Below are 20,514 nucleotides of genomic sequence, written 5' to 3'. Positions count from 1 at the left end.
AGCAAAATTCTGATGTATAGATTCGTTGAGAAAGTGTAGCACAGAGACGATGACATTCAATTGAAATTGATCGATTAGAATTGCAATTTGCATAGCAATTATCGCCGGCTTGTTCGCTTGTTTCAAGTGACACCTTTGTCGAGTTTTCTCTGGTTAAGAAACGAATGCTACGAGCCGCAAAGCAATAAGTAGTTATCAGACAGAAGCAATCGAGAACCGTTTAATGAGAAAGCCAAAGAAACTTGTTGAACTACAAGAAAAAGAAGCACAAAAAGGCAGAAGAGCTCGAGGAGGGTTGGGAAAAACATTTTTTAGATAAACAGTTGACAGTTGGAGTCGTGTGAATAAAAGTGTGTTGTTGTTGTTTTTTTTTTTTTTGTGGGTCAGACTGTTCCAGCTAATTACCGTGAACTTGTCAGCGTGTACGAAACGGCTGTAAAATGACCAAAGTGAGGTAATAAACCCGACGAGTTAACAAGAAATCCGAGTGAATAATGTCCAGGCTGGTGAAGAGAATCCGCAGCATGATCAATCCAAACAGCCACCGGGAACCCGAAGACTCCACCTCGATATCAGCTTCAGAGGGAGGAGGAGGTGATCGCAGGAAGTGTAATTCCCTGCCACGCCGGTACAGTAAACACTCGGCGGCACGAAGATCGAACAGTGGTCTGTGGAATAGACTGGTCACCAACGTCTTTGGTCCCGAAGATGAAGATGATTTTGATAATAATGGTGCCATATTTTACACCGATTCGGTTAATGGGTCAAACTATGAATTATCTGGAGAAGTGAGTTGGCAAAACGCGAAATCACTATCATTTCTCACTTTAAAAAAGAGATTTTTAGATCATTTTACTTTCAACTTTAATGATGTTTACTTCATAATTATTTCCCAAGCGATATGCCAAAAACTTTTGATAAATTCATTTCAGAAAAAACTAAACTATTTATAAAGAAAATATCTTAATGCCTAATGTTTATTCTCCTTTCACAGGGCGAATACATAAAGCATCCCGTTCTGTACGAGCTCAGTCACAAATATGGTTTCACAGAAAATCTGCCCGAGAGCTGTATGTCCATACGGCTGGAGGAGATCAAGGAGGCCATACGGCGAGAGATCCGCAAGGAGCTGAAGATCAAGGAGGGCGCCGAGAAGCTCCGCGAGGTGGCCAAAGATCGGCGTTCCCTTAGCGATGTGGCCGTTCTTGTCAAGAAGAGCAAAAGCAAACTGGCCGAGCTCAAGTCCGAGTTGCAGGAGCTCGAGAGTCAAATCCTTTTGACATCGGCCAACACTGCCGTAAATAGCAATGGACAAGGTGAGTACCCATCTATTATTTCTCATGGAAATTGAGTAACTCTTTCCAAGTTTCGAAAATCTATTAAAAAGCCAAACTTTCAAAAAGCCAATCATAAACTGTTGCAATTATACGGGAGCAAAAGTTGAGCATATTTTCATGCAACAAGTTTCGTGGGCAAGTGTAACGAGACAAGTGTATTCCCAAAAAAAAAACATGCCGAAGGGCGCGTCCAGGGGGCGGGGCCACTAACGAAGCTATAACCAAAACAAAATACAAGGAAAAGTTTGTTAAGTGCGCTGAAGTTGAAATACCTTTTGGGCTAAAAGATAAAGTTAAGGTCATGTGGCGAAGTTGTTAGTTCATTTAATTTCTTGCTTGTTTTAAATTGTAATTTAATGCTTGAAAGACAAATTAAACTTTAGGTAACTAGAAATCGATTAAATCAATTGATAGTGTCGGGTTAAATGATAATGTTTGTTTACACACTAAAGTGTGTATATTCTTAACAAAAATAGCATTTCAAATAAAGTTGTATAATTGACCGTGCAATTTCGACCCCCACACAATGTTACCAAAATAAATAAAAGACTTCCTAAAAAATGAAAGTGCCTCCCCAACCAAAAAAGAGTAACTTCAAACAAACACGAATGCCGAAATTGTTCAGGGCTTTGAGAATGTTTAAGCCCGTCTTTAACGAGTCTTTGTCACGCACTTGCTTTTACCACACTTTTCTTGGGCCATCACTTAATGCTTCGTGGTGACAAAATAAAAAAATAAGACTATTGTGTTGGGTGTGAAAGATCTGATTATCGCTTTATATATGCCCTCGTATCTTTGACAAAACAGTTTGTGATAAACTTGGCGACAAACGAAATTTTTTCTTCATTTTCTTCGTTGTTTATGGGAGCCAACTTATTGACACAACTGGCGTAAAATGTGCTACGTTCGGTTTGTTTACATTTTCGAATGGAGACAGCTCTCTGGCATTCTATTTATCTGCTTCCGTGTTTGGCCAATCCCCCGAACAGAAGCATTTGACCCAGAAGAGTCGAAGAACAGAAAGAACCATCCGCTGGTGCATTGTGTGGCGCCAAAGTCGACTTTCCATATGTCAAGCGATTGACATGTTTGGCAGCTGTCAAAGAATGCAGCACAAATGCCGATTCTCTTTTGAATATATAGGATAGGATGGTGCATATAGATCAAAACATGTGTGTTTTTAGTTAGTGCCAAACAAATGGCCTATAGAAAAGCAAACAAACCAAGGAAACGAGAAAAAACAACAAGTTTTCGAGCTATTTATTTGGCACTTTATCGATCCACGAACTGGTGTTGGATTAAATAGTTTTCATTTTTTAAATGGAATTAACTTTTGTGTAGTAATTAAAAATTAGATATGTAAGCAAAAGCTTATTGTAAAATAAGATTAGTTTCTAAATCATCATTTATATTACTCATTCTTATCAGGGAACTTACAATTTTACTGCAATTAGTCAGCCAGAAGCTGTTTCGTTGACGTGAATTTATTACCAAAACTGTCATAAATAACTTATTTTTACAAATCGTTAATGTATATTTGTGGTTATTAGTAATTAGAAACTTTCCCAAAACTTAAAATATATAAACAAATATTTATGACTAAAATTTCTTACAGAATCGATCACTGCCTGCATTGATCCCAATGGCGGTTTTATCGTCAGCGGAGCTGTTGGCGGCTTGGGCGGCGGAAGCACGGCTCTTGAGGGCGGCGGACCGGCCACTGCCAATGACAAAGTGCTTGCCTCGCTGGAAAAGCAGCTGCAGATCGAGATGAAGGTGAAGACCGGAGCGGAAAACATGATCCAGTCGTTGGGCATCGGATGCGACAAGAAGCTGCTAGCGGAAGCTCACCAGATGTTGGCCGATTCGAAGGCCAAGATTGAGTTTTTGCGCCTGCGCATCATCAAGGTGAAACAGAATCGCGAGCAGGCTGATCGCCTGAAGGCCTCGCGGCAAATGATCGACGAGCACGGTCAGACGATTGGCGGTAACAACAGCAGTCAACCGCAAAGCCTGGAGACGACGCTTGAGGAGCGGATCGAGGAGCTGCGTCACCGACTGCGAATCGAGGCAGCTGTGGTCGATGGAGCCAAGAATGTTATCCGCACTTTGCAAACGGCGAATCGGGCACCGGACAAGAAGGCGCTGCAAGAGGTGAGTTTCGCATAGCTTTACATATTTTGGGGATGTTATTTTAAGGAACCTGTGCACATTTTGTCATTTAGTCATGTGCGGGAGTGTGTCTCTACACTTCTAGAGCTCATTAAAAATCTGTATTTAAACAAACTATAAACTTAAAGAATCCGAAATTGCGTTAATCCCAGAGCTAATTAGAGCTGGCTGGTGGCCAGATACACCTAGAACCCTGCAAGTATTTCCCCGTTTAGCTAAAATCAGGTGTGTCTGCTGCCATATGGCCACACGACGTATGATTCATATTTGATATACCCGTGCGTATACGTGATTTTTGCCCAACTTGTGGCAACGTCATATGGGAACGTGAAGCGAAAAGGAGGAAAAGCTAATTATGCGGCTGCTTGAAATATATTATAACGCTCTCTGTTCGTCCGATTTCGTTTTAATTTCAAGTTTTTTTTCTCATCTTTTCCCCCGCTAACTGTCGTCTCATTAATTAAATGGACGTGGAACGTCGCATTACTTGAGCCCGAGAAAAATGATTTGGCAAGTGTGCTCAGGGCCTGCCCTAATAATTTTGGCATTAGCTTTTTAGTTTATTTTTTGAAATTTCTGTTTTTTTTTTTTACTTAATAGCATTGCTGACAGAAAAAATGGTCCGAAAATAAACGCCAAACGAGAGTATTTTCACAAAATTTCACAATGCATTTACCAGTGTATATATGCAAGGGGAGATTTTCATTTTTTTTTTGTATTTCCCAATGTCTGCGTTTCCTGTCGCGTGGCAAGCTAGCTCTTTTTCCTCTTTGTGATTTATCTTTTTTCCACTGATGCTCATGCGGTTTTGTCTTTGGATCCAACATAAACGTATACGTAAAACAGACACTTAACTTCCGCACCAGCTACTACAACAATATGTTGTCCGGGCTTTGGCCTAAATATTCTATTTGCAGACCCCATTCTCATATTTATTTGTTCTGCGCTGCGGTTGCATCTGTCAGATGCAGAAATAAGAAAGTTCTCAGTAGCAGTGCGTTTCACAGTAAAACGAAAAGATAAAATTTAACGAGCTTGGTGAAAGATGGCGAGATCTCACTCAGCGGAACACATTTTAAGCATTATTCCAACTTAAGGTCTATGCAGTTTGTTTCTTTAAAAATAACTACATATATATATCAAGATAATGATATATATTATATATATTCAATTAGAATACTTTCACTTTTAGTTTCAAAACTTATATGCAGTGTATCTTCTTCTCTGCATTGAAATATCGCGAAAAGTTATCTTACGATCGGCTAAACAATAAACACAAAACTTTCTGCCGCTTTTGCCCTTTTGGCCAGTTGGAAGCGTTTTGCTAAACATTTTTAGAACTATGCTGCCCTGCCTGCCCGCTGGCACACAAACATTGGATATATAAACACGTCTATATGTCTGTACCTCTGCTTGATCGGGCGAAAACGAGAAGCGTATAAAAACCATCATAAGAAACGGAGCGCAAAGTTCTCTGGCCAGCATATGGGGAATTTTGTTGTTAGCCGCCGTTTTTGTTGTTGTATTTGTATGTATGTCCGCTTCTCTAGCGAATTTTCCCAAGCAGCTTTTCCTTTGGCGTTCAGTGCGAGTTGGATTGCCGTTGGCTACGTGCGACGCCGCCGTCGCCTGGTGTTTCCCGATATTTTATAATTTTTTTTTAATTGCCGCATCTTGCGTCGCGTTCGTGTTTCTTTGTTTTCTTGTTCGCTCGAAACTCTTTGAATGTGTAATGAAATAATAATAATAATATAAATAAAATACCCAAAGTAAATCCGTGAAAAGCACGCACACACACCATATAAGTCGCGAAACAAATGTCAGAGCTTGGCATTAACTCTTCGACATTACGCATACGCAGCGGGTGCTGCAGGTTTTCTTCGCTTATCCACCTGAAATTGCGTAATTTTCCGTTTGGATTGTCCGTTCTTCTCTCTAGATTTCCCAGATCTGGCTTTTGGGGTCATCTTGCAATTTTAGCGTAACGAAAAAGAAGAAAACATTATGTTAAAAATAAAATCACATAAATTTAGAAACACAAATTTTACAAAAGCTAAGAAAAACTGAAAGTGTTTTCGTTCCGCCCCATCCATCTCCTAACCCCCCCACGTATATAGTGTGTGTGCGTTGGCTGAATGAAGCTAAAAATACGTGAAAACAAAAAAGCAAATTAATATAGTTGAAACTGCCTGTGAAGAATGTTTCGGTTCACCTAAAGAGAATATTTAATTAGAATCTAAAGAAAGCTATAATGTAAAATTTCAGTGCTTTGCAAAAACTTAATTGGTTCTAAATGATGTTAACCAGAAATCCAGTATAACACAAACATTGAAAGAATGTCTTTGCTTTTGTTTAAAGTATAAAATTCAAAGGAAAAGTTCCAAATAATTATAAACAAACTGCGGGGCTGTTACCTCAATTTGTTGATATAAAATTACCTTTAAATCGTTTGGATTCCAAAGGCATTTTCAACCGTAATCGTTGACTTATGATAAATATTTGAATTCTGCTCGACAATAGGAACTATCAAAACGGTTTCTCGATATTTTTAGCAAGAATATAAAGTTCGTGTGTGACGTATATACAGATATATATATTTATACTATATATGTAGTATATAGTGCGTGAGTGTATATTTATGTGAATATATCGATGGCACCTTGAGCCACACCATAACCACAGCCAAAATGTGTTCATGCTGCGACAGTACAATAAGTGCGTAGGGAGTCATGAGTACGCCCACGCCCACTCCGCCGGGTGCGGTTCTGGGCCAGCAGGTTCCACTGCCCCACGAACTGACCGCCGAGTGGACGGTACGAGCACATCTTACTTTTGCCCGAGCTGGTGAGCCCGTGCAAAAGGAGTTGAGTGCTCCGGAGGCAGTGCATCCAATGCGCGTCGTCTACAAGTGGTGTACGCCATGCGATGAACCTGAAATGGATGTGGACAAGGTAAGTTATGTCCAAGGATCTTCGGAAGCTTCTAAATATGTAATCAATCATATACAGACAGCAGCTACAGGGGGAACCAGTTTCCGTTCCACCAACTCCTCGGCCACCACCAATGCAGACTCTGCCTTTGGCAGTCCACATGCTTCGAGGGCCCTAAACAAACCATCTCTGGAAACTGATGCTGCTCCTCCTCCTGGTGCCACTGCCCAAGTGTGTGGCACTCGCTGCCGGAGCACCTGTAACATCATGGTGTCCGCTGTGGCAGATTTCTTACCCCAAGAAGGGGGCAGCGGTACAGTGAATGAACCCTTTGTATACCACAGCAAAGTGAGGGCCCAGCAGCTTCGGGATGCATTCTCCCAAACAAGTGATACGGAGGAGCAGCCAGCAAAGAGGCGTCCAGCTTATGAGCAACGAAGAGCCACCACCGAAGCACTGATGAATTTTGCCAGCAAGCGGCAGGCGGAGGAGGCTAACACCTATGTGGTGGGTTTTGATTTATATGAAATATATTACCTCCTTTTAACCAACTAAAACCTTTAGCCAACCTACTCGCCCACGCCCACGACACCATCGTCTACATTCAAATCGGCCTCGATGTCAAGGATACCACCGCTAGCTGGCAACATAAACCAAGGAGCATCACCCAGAATACCCAACTTGGGGGAGAAGAAACCCCGCACTGTACACATTGATGTGTACTGCACGGGTTCGGAGGGAGATGAGGAGGAGGAGGCGGATGATGAGCGGCAAGCCGATGAAGAGGTTTCTAGCTCCTCCGATTCCGAGCTGGCCGGTAGCAAGCGCTATGAACTGGACTCAAATTCAACCCCACAAACCGTTCTGGATAACGAGCAGATGCTGCTGCGCCATCAAAGAATCTCTGGGGGAGCCATGCCCAGGCGTTTGGCTCAAAGTCAGGCGAAAAATAAACCAGAAAACCAACAAGACAATCTGAATCTGGGTCATGCCATTACAAAGTGCAGCACAGCCGAGGAAGTGTGCGAGTCCAAGCAGTTACTCTTCCGCAAACATATTGGCGATCAGCGGGCGGCCAAGCTGGCTAATCTACGCCAGAAATATATGCGTCAGCCAAGCGATGAAACCGTCAGTAGCACTTACCCCAACTCCTCCAGATCTACGATGCCAAGGGATGCAACCTGCAGCAGCATATCCAGTGTCATGGGTGGAACGGATTGCGTGGATTCATCATGGAAGGAAACAGACGACCTAGATACACCGATGGCATCTTTTGGTTTAACCAAATCCGACAGCTTTGACTATGAGAACTCGTTGGATCGTCTGCGCATAAGCCAGATGGAGCGTCTTTGGTCCCGTCAGCATCCTTTTGATCAGAGTCCCATGCAAACGAACTTGGGAGCGCCATCAGCACATCACCTGCAAACGATCACGGAGGTACAATCGCAACGCAACTCCTTCCAGCGCAGCGATACCATCCCCTCGGAATCGGATGGCTTCTCGGATGCCAATGGATTCAATACCTATTCGGGGAGGCAGTCGCAGTTGCAGCAGATCTCGCATTTCCCGCGTAATCGTCCTGGTTTTCTGCAGTTCTTTGGACCTACTGGTGCACCCGGCGGTGTGGGTCAACCAACTCCACCGGCCACTGCGCCTGTTCAACCTGCTGCGGCGGCCACTACCGATCCCTTCCGCCTTCTACATCCGAGCTACCGATGGAAAAGTGAGGCACGCGATAACCTGAGTGTGCAGGTAGCCTCTGGCTCCCCCTCCTCGGAGCGTAGTTCGCCACAACTATTGTCGGCAGCAACCACAGTGGTACGTTGTGGCAGCGAGGCGCCACCGAGCACCACTTCGGCCAGTACTTTTGGGACCACAGTAACGCCTTCGCCACTGCCGGTGCGACGTTTTGAAATTTCACGCGACAGTCCAAGTCTTGCAAGTGAAGCTTCCACTTCCGTTTCCGGTTACACCCACGAGCATTTGGAAAAGGCTCGCCGTTTTGGTAATGTGGTGGCCATGAGAAAGCCAGGTCATCATGTAGGCCCCACCAAGAATCCCAATTGCCAATGTGAAAGCTGTCAACGTTGGTTGGCTGAGAGGTTTCAACTCCGCGGCAGAGCCTTCTCCCTGGGCGAGAAGCCCTTAATCAGGCGGCAGTAATATATAAATCATTGATTAATTTTTCTTTATCTAAGGCTTGCATTTAACACTTTGCTTTTCAGATTGATACGCTCCCAATTAACCCAAACCCTAAATCCGAACCCAAAGCCAACTTTCTTTCGACTAGCTGTAAGCCATGTAAGCGAATGTTCCTCACACAAAACACAGATTGTGCGCTGAATCAGTTTAATGTTGTAATAAAGTGAAATTAGTTTTAATTAGAAAGTGATCTTTTATTTTGGTGGTCATTTAATAAATATTACTTATAATTATATTATATTTTTAGATTTTTTTTTGATAAATGAATCATCTAGATTTTTTTTAGAAGATATATAAAAAGAAAGAAAATATATCTAAGACTCATAACTTAATTAGAAAGATATTTATTACTTTTTAAAAACGTATAATAAACTATTTATGGCAAAGTGTGCAGTGGGTAAATTAATTTAACATCTTAAAATTTCTATAAAACACTAATTCCTTTCATTTTAAACCAGGCCCATGGACGTTTGTCGGAATCGTCGCGTAAATTAGATCTCTTGCGGTACTCCTTGGAGCTCCGTCGCCAGGAGCTGCCTGTCGATTCGCCCGCCGCACAGTTATTAAAAACGGAACTGCAGATTGTCCAGCAATCGACATCCCCAGCTCCTGTCACCTACACGTCACTGCAAACCGGACAGGGAGGACTGCTGGGTGGAAAACCCTACCAGTCGGTGTCCTCGCTGGGACGCTGTGCCAGTGTCACCGGAAAACTAGAGGTACGCCTGCTTGGCTGCCAGGATTTGCTAGAAGATGTGCCCGGAAGATCACGAAGGGACAAGGATAACAACTCCAGTCCGGGTGATTTGAGAAGCTTTGTCAAAGGCGTAACCTCGCGTAGCAGTTCGAAGAGCTATTCGGTGAAGGATGAGACCTCGATCGAGATCATGGCAGCCATCAAGCTGGATAATATCACCGTTGGCCAGACATCATGGAAGCCATGTTCGCAGCAGGCCTGGGATCAGCGCTTCTCCATCGATCTAGACCGCTCGCGTGAGCTGGAGATTGGAGTCTATTGGCGCGACTGGAGATCTCTGTGTGCGGTGAAGGTGTTGCGCTTAGAAGAATTTATCGACGATGTGCGACACGGCATGGCACTGCAGCTGGAGCCACAAGGTCTGCTCTTTGCGGAGGTCAAGTTCTTGAACCCTATGATTTCGCAGAAGCCGAAGCTGCGGCGCCAGCGTATGATCTTCAACAGGCAGCAGGCGAAGAACATCTCGCGTGCCAAGCAACTGAACATCAATGTGGCCACCTGGGGACGTCTGCTCAAGCGAAATGCTCCAAATCATGTGCACATGGGATCTGTGGGATCTGGATCTTCTGTAACAGGTAGCTCAACCATGGTGGTCAGTGGGTCACGAGATTCCGAGTCGCCAATTTCGAGGACTCCCTCTTCCGATGCGCTTGTGGAACCAGAACCATATACACCTGGAGAGCAGGCACAGAACCTGGAATTCGACCCGGATGCCGGAATGCACGAACACGTTGAGACACCTGGTGAATATCCGGATCCGGCGGCCAGTGGTCTGAGCGGAATGCGTCCTCTGTCTGTGCATATGCAGGGAATCAGTGTCTTGCCCCCGGATTCGCCTCCTGTTACCGCTGGAGCAACTGGAAGGCCCAATACGCTCAGCTTACAAATGTCGGGAGCCACTAAGGGACCAGTGATTCAAGGCGCTCGCACTGCCGCACCCACAACGGCACCACCACCGCCACCCGTGCTAAAGTCCGCATCCACCACTCCAATATTGGATCAGGAGGTAAGTTTAGTTTTTATTTCAAAAAGCGATCCGTGTACAGATCAATAGTCAGTACCTACTACTTGACCGACCCTGTATAAAGATCTGCGTATGTACTTAGCTGTGTACCCGTAGCTGGTTTGATCGTTGTGCCTGCCACTTGCTCCTCCGCCCACACTCTCATGTATCTATTCACCCACATACGCACACACACACACACACACCTGTACAGTCATCACATTTGGGCATTTGGTGTTGGTTTTGTATTATATATCTCTCTAATCTGTACATTTGGAACGGCAGCAGAACTCCATACAGAACCATCATCGCTCGCGAAAACTGAGGCAGAATGAGTATTCAAAGCGAGCTAGCTTTATTTTCTTGATTTTTGAACCTTTCTATAAATTAATTTATAACGAAGTCTTCAATTTAAATTTTATTTACTTTATTTGAAAATTTTAATTAGACAACAAACTGCAAATTTTCTTCTTTTTTACACAAAAATCTAAATTTAACGTAAGAACTGTAAAAAAGTTAATAAGAAGAACGTTAATAAGAAAGAACTAAAGTAGCAAGGTCATGGAATAAACTTGCTTAAAAATTCTCGGAAATTAGTTTACGCTTCAGCTTTTATCTACCGCCTCTGCCGTTGATTTTCACCCCATTCAAATCCATCAACGTCATTTTCTTTCGCTTATTTCTATCTCTTCACTTTCTCCGAGAAAAGTCCTTTTTCTCATTCAGCCTTGTTTACCCTTTCATCCACTTTATTCATCTGTCAATATCTTTCGCATTGCGCTTTTTGTTTGGCCCGCCGTCATCATTCGCCCTATCTCTCTCTGACTCTGTGTGTCTGTGTGCCCGTCTCGGTTTCCGTTTCCGTTTCGTCATGATTTCGTTAATCGCCGACAGCTGCAAGATGCTCTGCATGAATTCGATTTCCTATCGGACATGGACTCGCGTCCCTCAACGCTACGTCGCCTTCTAAAGGAGCAGAACATGTCACTGAGTCCAAGTGCGCTGGAGAACCTGCTGTTGCTACAGCAACAGACCGAGCAGCAGGCGCTGCAGAAGCGTCAGCGCGAGGAGCAGCTGCGTCTGCAGCAGTTCCAAGAGGCGCAGCGTCAAGCGATCCTGGAACTTTGCGAGAAACAGAGAGAGTCCGAGGAGCAGCAGCCAATCAACTTTGCCCGCCCAACACCGTCGTTGCCACCGCTTGCCAGCAATCAAATCATGCCTAGCTCAAACGCCTGCCCCAGCCAAAGCCAAAGCCCAAACCACAACCAATTTCAGTTGCAGCAGCAGCAGCCGCAGCCCCACCCACATCCCGCCCAGAAACCGACGGGCCCCGAACCACCATCCGCTGTGGAACAGCAACTGCACCGACCGGTCTTGATCCTGCCACCTGTGGTGCTCTTGGGTGGCCGGGAGGAGGACCGATCGGTGCCACCATCGCCACTAGTCGAGTATCCCGAGGACGATGACGAGTATCTGTACCGGGGCAGCAACGATAACCTGGGCAGTCGGCTGCACTCCAGCCACAGCTCCAGTGCCGGCGATCGTTTCTGTGTGGAGGTTAGGAGGTTTTTCATTTCCTGGTTTGGTTTTCGGTTTAATTTCTGTTCTCGCAGTCTGATTTATTTTTTCTCTTTTTAATTATTTTTTCACTAACCCACAATTTTCTTACATTTTTAATTTTGTTTTGTTTCTGCCACGAGTTGGGTTATTTGTTTCTTCTTTAAATGTCTGTGTGTGTGTTTCTGGTTTGGCTTTATCAAAAAAAGAAAACCCTTTCGAAGGCCCGAAAGTTGTGTATAAACATTTAATTCATAAACACACACATAAGCACTGTAATCCAAGCGCATTCACAAGCACCCCAAAAACTAACTAATTGTAGTAGAACTAACTAAAAGTTGAGCTTTGAATGTGACTAACAGTTTAAATAATTGACTTAATATAAATCTAATTTAGCAACTTTTGCAATTGTAACCTCTTATAGCTTAGTTAATGTAGATAATGTAGCTTGCAACTCAATTTGAAATAGTTAATGTTTTAAAATACAAAATAAATTGAGAGCTTTAAGTGTTAAATGGCATAAATGTGACTTGCACAGTTTAGTTTGCTGTAGAAATAGTCTCTTAATCAATTTTTAAAAAGTATATTTTAATGATAAACAACTTGAGAGCTTTGACTATGGTCTTAAATTTATTACACCCGATTTACTTTACATAATATATAATTTCGATCAGAGGCGACAAACAAATATAATCTTAGCGAAATGAAAGCTAAAAGTGACAATTTTGAACTCTTTAAATAGATTCTGGCGAATGACAACGGAAAGATCAGAGGGAAGAAAAGAGGATATATCTTGGGGGAATGACGGGTTCTTTGAGAGGCATCCGAAAGTGCGCCACTTCACGTGCCAATGGTCGGGAAATGTTTTAATTTTTGTCACACACACCCACATACCACCCAATCCTCGTTTTTCCGCCCCCTCACGTTGCAACGTCAGCGTTCCACATTTCCATTTTCATCTAAGATGTTTGTTTCTGTGTTCGCTTACCTTTGTATCTATGTGTCCAAGCTATGTACTCATCGTTATGTGTGCGCCGTTGTCACATTTTCCTTTTGGTTGGTCATTTTTAGACCCAAAACAACGACGCAAATGCTTGGCCTCTGGTCATGACTTTGGCACTTGTTCGCCTTCAGTTGGCCGGCGCGGTTTTAGCCATCTATCTCGCCCAAGTATCGTATCGGTATCGATCGAAATGTAGACGCGTCATGATTGTGCCAACTTTCCATGCGCTCGGTCAAGTCTTGAGGCAGATGTTTGCGGTCCAACTCCTACACCAACAACAACAGCAACAGCTGCACACACATAACCAACTTCATTACCTTGATTTGTCCCCCTCGCGTACCATCAACCAACTGTTAGTGTGTCCCTGCGCATCCAATCCTGTACCACCTGCTGTATGTGTGTTTCTTGGGTTCAATCAAATCCATCCCGATCAATCAACCAAACTATGAAGAACCATCCTCTTGCAGGCCCGTATTAGTCTTGTACATATTACCCTCGAACCGATCAATGCCAGCCGGACGACCAGTTGCCTGATCGAGGAGGTGGCCGAGCCGGATTCACAGCCGGAGATTAAGCCGGTGGCAGATGCGCAGTCTAGAAAGTTATCCGAAGCTTGTGTCGAAAGTATTCTCCTCGAGACAGTTGAAAAGTTAGAAACAGAAGACCAAGTCCAGCAGGTAATGCAGGAAATTGAAAGTGAAAGGATTCACGAAGCTCTCAAGTTGTAGCCACTAATATACGTTTCCCTATATCTCTAACTATCTACCAGAACTAAAGTTTACTTTCTTGTACGTCTTAGGTTATACCTCAGTTGGGCAAGCTCTACGTGGGCGGCAGTCAGCAGCAGTATGTGCAGCAGTCTTCGCCCATCATCCAGGAGCCACCAACTCCGACTATCTATGGAAACAGTGCGGCCGCTGGTGCTCCGCAATTCCCGCAGCCCGCTCAAAGGCAGGACAAGCAGCCACCACAGCAGCAGCCCATCTATGCCAACCAGTATGAGCTGAATGTGGCCAAGGCGGCAGCAGCAGCTTCAGTTTACTCACCCAGCTCCTCCACCAACAGCAACTCCAATCAGCAACAGCAACAGCAGCGCAGGAATGTGGCCCGTGGCCTGCAGTATCGTGAATCCGGAGGACTCGACACCGGCAGAGCTGGAAAGCAGCCTCCCAATGCTGGCATGCTGTCGATGGACAACTTCCGTTTGCTAAGCGTTTTGGGACGCGGCCACTTTGGCAAGGTGATCCTGTCGCAATTGAAAAGCAACAACCAGTACTATGCCATCAAGGCGCTGAAAAAGGGCGACATCATCGCCCGCGATGAAGTAGAGTCGCTGCTCAGCGAAAAGCGCATCTTCGAGGTGGCCAACGCCATGCGCCATCCCTTCTTAGTCAATTTGTATTCGTGCTTCCAGACTGAGGTGAGTTTTGTTATAACATTCTATTTCGAGTTTACTTATTCCTAACTTGTGTTTTCTCCTTAGCAACATGTTTGTTTTGTGATGGAGTACGCCGCCGGCGGAGACTTGATGATGCACATCCATACGGACGTTTTCCTTGAGCCAAGAGCCGTCTTCTATGCCGCGTGTGTGGTTTTGGGCCTGCAGTACTTGCATGAAAATAAGATTATCTATCGGGACCTGAAGCTGGACAACTTATTGTTGGATACGGATGGGTATGTGAAGATTGCTGACTTTGGTCTGTGCAAGGAGGGAATGGGCTTCGGCGATCGCACAGGAACTTTTTGTGGCACACCTGAGTTTTTGGCACCTGAAGTGCTAACGGAAACTTCATATACACGAGCTGTGGATTGGTGGGGTTTGGGAGTGCTTATCTTTGAGATGTTGGTTGGTGAGGTAAGTTATATAAAACAAGCCTCAATAGTTCAATGAATAACTGATTCATTTTTATAGTCTCCATTCCCTGGTGACGATGAGGAAGAGGTGTTCGATTCAATTGTCAACGATGAGGTGCGCTATCCACGCTTCCTCTCACTTGAGGCCATAGCCGTGATGCGTAGGGTAAGTTATAATATAACTCTTACAATTAATAGCGAAACTAAATATTAAATCAACTTTCAGCTTCTGCGCAAGAATCCAGAGAGACGTCTGGGATCCTCAGAACGTGATGCGGAGGATGTTAAGAAGCAGGCATTCTTCCGTTCGATTGTGTGGGATGATCTGCTCCTGCGAAAGGTCAAACCACCCTTCGTGCCAACTATTGTAAGTTTAAAAACCAAGTTTAAACTTTAATGATATGAACTTACCTTGGTAATTACAACCTTTCAGAACCATTTGGAGGATGTATCAAACTTTGACGAGGAGTTCACGTCGGAGAAAGCGCAGCTAACGCCACCGAAGGAGCCGCGCCACCTGTCCGAGGACGAGCAGGTGCTCTTCCAGGACTTTTCATACACGGCCGAATGGTGTTAGGAACTTGTTGTTAGTTCAAGGGTTCACCAATGGGCCTAGCCCGATCGTTATAGCCTTTGTCTTTTGCTTTTACTTGTGTACGAAGTTGGTTTCGAGTAATTTTACTTGGTTTAGTCGATGTGAGTTCAATATTTATACAATACGAAGACAACATGATCATGCAGATACAGGACATATATATTTATAAACAGTATCTATATAGAAAATATATCTATTAATGAGAGAACTTTTGAGTGTTGCTCACTGGCCGAGAGACCAACATAAACCAAATTACCTACTAGTTGTCCACTTTGTGGCAAAGCAAGCGCATTTGTCAATCATCCATCCAGCCAGCCAGTTCAGATAACACAGCCCCCACTAGAAATCATCCCACGTAATCATAGCATTGTTGTACAGCAAATAGAGTCGTTTCCTTTTCCTAATACGAGAACGCATTGAATAGTCTGACAAACCCTAGGAAAGCCTTAAACGCAAAGTTGTAGTTTTGGACAGTTTTTTTGTAAGACCCGATCTAAATAGATTTTATAGATGAGCAGTATGTTTACACCCCAAGAGCGAGCAATCATTGCAACATATTTTCATATAATCGACATACAAGAACAAAGGATATATTTTATACATAACATATATTGCATGCACATCCCAGGAATCGTCTTGCTAAACGAGCTCATCTTCTATACGACATATTTATCTAGTAAAGTGAGAGAAAAGTAAAATATATTTACAGTTTTAACATGTAAGCTCTGTAAATTGCCTTGCGCTTTTTATCAACTCCCCAGCCCATTGCCCGAGTTGTGTTATAATTTTAACATATTTTTTACGTCATATACACACACGCGAACATTTGTTATTTATTATTATTATACCTATTATACAAGAAACTGTATTGCTTTGAGCATTTTTATTCGACGTTAGATTGATGATTGTAAATGATTTGTTTGTATGCGCGGTATGCTTTAATCGAGATGTGAGGATCAAAAACAAAATACTGTTCAACGGGATGAGATTTGGAGTTCCCGTTGACCGATGGCATGCATTCAGATTGTTATACTCTTAAGATCTATGGTATACATATATTTAATGTAATTTTTTAGTTTGATTTAAGCTTGTAATAATCGATTATTGAAACGTAGTCTTAGCTATCATTATGTGAAGAAGAATTACTGATAATTACAATTATGATAACGATTGTACACCCCTCATGCCAATCGAAACGAGTATAAAGAATGCAGATCTTCTATTGTCATTTTTATTGCGATTATTATGCCCACAGCTTGCGGCTATAACCGTCGATTTCATTTGAAATTTGTCAATTCGGATTGGTCCATGTCCAGTCACTTTGTTTAGCTTCAAGTTGTGACTGTAACTTATATTTATGATATGATTTTGAATAAATGTATCTATCGCTATTATTTAAATGGGGTTTTTGTTAATTGGTTTTTCGTACAGTCCATCGCTGATTTGGTAATACAAAGTATTGCCTGTGTTGTCCACAATGGCCAGAAATATATTGCTGTTTTGGAATGAATCGGTTTATAAATAAAAGTCGTTTTTTCGGTGTAATTAAGACCTACATTTCTTTTAGCTTTTCTTGTAAGGGCTTAAAAATTCGGAAGTCGATTTCCTTTGTGTGAAGAACGGGTACATAGGCTTTATCTTTATTGATTAAATAAAACACTTTCAGATTGGTATCATAGTTTGGCACATAGTCAGCACTTTGGTCTTCTAGAAAATATATCTCAATAATTTACTTATTTAGGGACATTCAGTTTATTTACCATTTCTCAAATCGTTATAAATTCGAAAACCCAAAGCGGCAGTTAAACCATCGGGGCTTGAAGTTTGGAAGTCATTGAACTCCAACTGTAAGGTAAACACATGCAGTACAGTTTGAGAGTAACCGCTGACAGGCGTTCGCTTACCATGGCTTTATAACTTTTTTTTTGATCCGAGTGTATTAGTATATAGTTTAATTTATAATTTATGCTTTTAATATACTAAATAATTTTTTATTGATTCTTAAATAAAATTATGTTTCAGCTGAACTTTACTTGTTCATAAAACGCAACAGCTGATGAGTAGGGCTGTCACCTACATGAAAACTAATTTAAGTCTCCTGTTAGTGCTGCAAAGCGCAAAAATGTTTAAAATGTTGGCGCGAGTTTAATATTTTTATGATTATATATATAAAGTGGATTAAAAATATATAATATATAAGCAAATAATAACAAAAAATATTTTGAGCACACATTTATTTTAGAATGGAAAAAGTTCTAATCCATTTGAATGCTAAAAACTCCCAAAATTGCAAATTGACTATCTCCTAAATGTCCCATCAAAACATAATCTTTGTATGCAGACATTGTCTTTGTCTAGACAAACTGGCAACGCAACTTGGGTCCTTGACAGGCACAGGACGCCCGATTCCCAAGATCCGCAACTCGAAACTCGGTAAACGAAGGACAAGAAAGAGGCAACAAATTATGCTAAGTAGATGCAGTTGGCCGGAGAAGGAAGGGCATGCTGGAGGGATATGCATGCTGAGCAGTTTTCAAGCCATTTTCCGTACTCTTGCCGGAGTTTTCCCAGCTTTTAGCCGTCTGGTCCAAGTGATAAGGGTTTGGCAGGCGCATCCAAGGGATTTCCACATGTGCATATCAATGGGCGTCTGCGATAAGCAACTTATGCTTACTGAAATATGGAGAACAGTCATTCGCAGACCCATGCAAACTACAGTAGAGCTTTCTTGATAAACGAAAGTATATTGAACAAAATTTCAGAAAAAGTATTGAAATTATTTAAAGTATGACATAGTCCCTGTAATACCTGTATTAGATAACTTACTTATTATGCACTTTAAGGCATAATAAGTAAGTTATCTAATACATAATAAAAACTCTATTAAAGGTCTTAAAAAGAAAACAATGTTTTCCAACTTACCGAGTTTAGCCTTCAGGTTGGAGCTTGAGCCAGGATGCCAACGATATTCAATTAGGCTTCTCGATGGGGGGCTGTGTGTACAACTACCTGGAAATCAATGCGAGGAAGCAAAGTTTCTGTTGCTCCAACCGAACCGAAGTCAGCGCAAACTGGCTATGGCAACATAAACCAGATGTTGTCGGTCGATGGCCATTATGGAGCTTGTCAATGCCAGTTGGCCAGAATGAGTAGAGGGGCAGAAGGGGCAGGGGCAAGTCATCCATGGCAATTACACTGCGACGACAAGGACACCGAAGGCAGTTGCTTCAATAACACACACTCACCCCGCTGTGCGTGAGGTTACTTAATGCTGTTTACTGGCCAAAGTTCGTCCTGCCATTGGCCACTGGCCGGAACTGGCTTGAGCCCGGGAGTTGGCCACAATATTATTTGCACTGGCTGGGTTTTATTCTCGCCATAACCATTGCTCCACGGCAAATGGCCCATTGGAGCATTTATGGCCAAGTTCCATGCGTTCAGGGCTCTGTTCGTTGCCATTTTCAATTTCAATTGCTTGATTCTAGGTGGACTTTAATTAAAAGTGGTTTTATAAACTTTTAAACACAACTTTCGACTAGTATTGTAGAAAGTCTGAAATAGCAATGTAAATGAACCTTAGCCTTAACTATTTTTAGGGAAAAAATATTTTTTTTGTACATTTAACTTACTTAAACATATATATAAAAACCATTCAGTTGATTTCGCAACAGTTATATTTATTTTTTGCAAGTGAAAATATATCCCGTTTGGTTTGATTTCCTTTCCTTCGCGGGAAAAGCGTTTTTTTTTTGCCCCGAAAAGTCGGGAAATCCACCGCCGGGGGATTGATGCAGTTCATGGGGCAGTTGATCGGTCATTGTTGTGGCTCGTTGCTGCCACTTAACGTATTTGCCACACATTCAGCTCACCATCCCACCGCATCCCGCGGATGCAAAGGACGGCTTCAATGGAAGCCATCGGGGGAGTTTTAATTGACCAAACAGCCATTGCACCTGGGGGATCAATTGAGATTTATTGCTGGGTCGTGTCAGTTGTGTTTTGCTATTTTACCCTGCCAACTGAACTCTGCCCTGTGCACATTTTATTCGGCTGCCAATTAGACAGTTATTTAATTTGCAGCGGGAATTTCCATCTGGCACTTCTGATTTGCCCACTGACCTCGGCTCGTTAAGCATTTTGGGCAAACAAACCGACAGCTGGGGATAAACTTTTGGCCAGCAGAAAATGCCGGTTAATGTCATTTGCAATTCAATGCGAATATGCCCTAATTACAAGAAGCTTTCAAGAACTTTTTTCTTTTGCCACCACTTTACCACAAAATTTTCCACTTTTAGAATGATGAGCGTGAAAGCAAATATTTGTATCGAGATTGGGAGATCCCCCGAAAAGAATTTGTTACTGCGATTTACTCAGATTATAATTGTTTTTGGCCAGCTCTTTAATGACATTTTGAGCGTCTTAATGACTTAATGGCCTTTCTGGTCGTCAAAACACTTTTGCCGCATCATTGGCAATGCAATTAACTCGAGCATTTGCCTTGGTCGTCTGCTTTTTGTGTGCCAAGTGTCCTGGGGTAATTAGTTGGCAACTTTCTCGCTTCCTTTTCCGTTTGTGTCTGCTGGTAGGAGTTCTCTGTAATGCTTTTTGCCTCTGACTTTGCGCGAAAATTCATTAAAACTCGATAATTGCATGACAAGACAAGATCCCAGGACTTGGCCATCGAGTGCGTATCCTTGTTTATCCCTTAGGAAAGCTATCTGGCAAATGGCGTGAAGAAGCAATTGATTTACTTGCAATTTATAATTGTTTGCTCTGCAATGCAGTGGGAAAAATATGTCCTAAATGGAATTACATTTTACATTTGATAAATATATTATATTATATAAAGAAAACACTGTCCTTTTGAATTAAATTCAATCAGCACTTCTGATTGCTCTAAGGCATCTCTAATCATTTTGTTGCATCTTTCGCATATTAATCTTGATTCACAGCCAGTCAGTAATTGTCTTGATTAAATAATTAAATCTGTGTGAAGGCAAAAACAAAAGCAACAAATATTTTAATTTGCCAAAAACCTGCGACCTTGTCAGCTGCACTAACTCGTATGTATTTTCATTTGCGCCCAGGCAAAGCATCAGTTATT

At 42.6% G+C, this 20,514-nt stretch overlaps 3 protein-coding genes across 15 annotated transcripts in view; 2 read left to right on the top strand and 1 right to left on the bottom strand.

Moving 5' to 3' along the window:
- The window catches only part of LOC108104482 (serine/threonine-protein kinase N), a 32,994-nt gene extending 16,190 nt beyond the window's left edge, over nt 1–16,804 (top strand). For 3 of the 13 annotated variants that reach the window (XM_017210587.2, XM_017210585.2, XM_017210586.2), the window contains 10 exons: nt 995–1,316; nt 2,953–3,491; nt 9,100–10,404; nt 11,296–11,958; nt 13,429–13,638; nt 13,761–14,381; nt 14,445–14,816; nt 14,874–14,981; nt 15,042–15,182; nt 15,249–16,804. In XM_017210587.2, the coding sequence (XP_017066076.1) occupies nt 995–1,316; nt 2,953–3,491; nt 9,100–10,404; nt 11,296–11,958; nt 13,429–13,638; nt 13,761–14,381; nt 14,445–14,816; nt 14,874–14,981; nt 15,042–15,182; nt 15,249–15,392 (4,425 nt within the window). In that variant the 3' untranslated portion in view covers nt 15,393–16,804. Of the gene's footprint in view, nt 1–220; nt 789–994; nt 1,317–2,952; nt 3,492–9,099; nt 10,405–11,295; nt 11,959–12,181; nt 13,354–13,428; nt 13,639–13,760; nt 14,382–14,444; nt 14,817–14,873; nt 14,982–15,041; nt 15,183–15,248 lie in introns of those variants that run through there. The other 10 variants (XM_017210583.2, XM_017210582.2, XM_017210584.2 and 7 more) reach the window with 10 other exon arrangements.
- Nucleotides 5,085–8,823, top strand: LOC108104484. The gene is made up of 4 exons (XM_017210596.2): nt 5,085–5,238; nt 6,030–6,460; nt 6,518–6,946; nt 7,004–8,823. Exons 2-4 carry the CDS (start codon nt 6,239–6,241, stop codon nt 8,600–8,602), a joined length of 2,250 nt encoding a protein of 749 aa, XP_017066085.1. The 5' UTR covers nt 5,085–5,238; nt 6,030–6,238; the 3' UTR covers nt 8,603–8,823.
- On the bottom strand, nt 16,628–17,347 carry LOC108104487. The gene is made up of 4 exons (XM_017210598.2): nt 17,315–17,347; nt 17,171–17,255; nt 16,967–17,117; nt 16,628–16,905 (listed from the first exon to the last, which is right to left on the bottom strand). The coding sequence occupies exons 1-4, from the start codon at nt 17,315–17,317 to the stop codon at nt 16,806–16,808; spliced, it is 339 nt and encodes a 112-aa protein (XP_017066087.1). The 5' UTR covers nt 17,318–17,347; the 3' UTR covers nt 16,628–16,805.
- Nucleotides 17,348–20,514: the final 3,167 nt, after the last annotated feature.

The sequence above is a fragment of the Drosophila eugracilis genome, unplaced genomic scaffold, assembly GCF_018153835.1.
Source record: "Drosophila eugracilis isolate 14026-0451.02 unplaced genomic scaffold, ASM1815383v1 contig_1765, whole genome shotgun sequence".
In the NCBI taxonomy this organism is placed as follows: domain Eukaryota; kingdom Metazoa; phylum Arthropoda; class Insecta; order Diptera; family Drosophilidae; genus Drosophila; species Drosophila eugracilis.
This window is presented reverse-complemented; position numbering and strand designations above follow the sequence as displayed.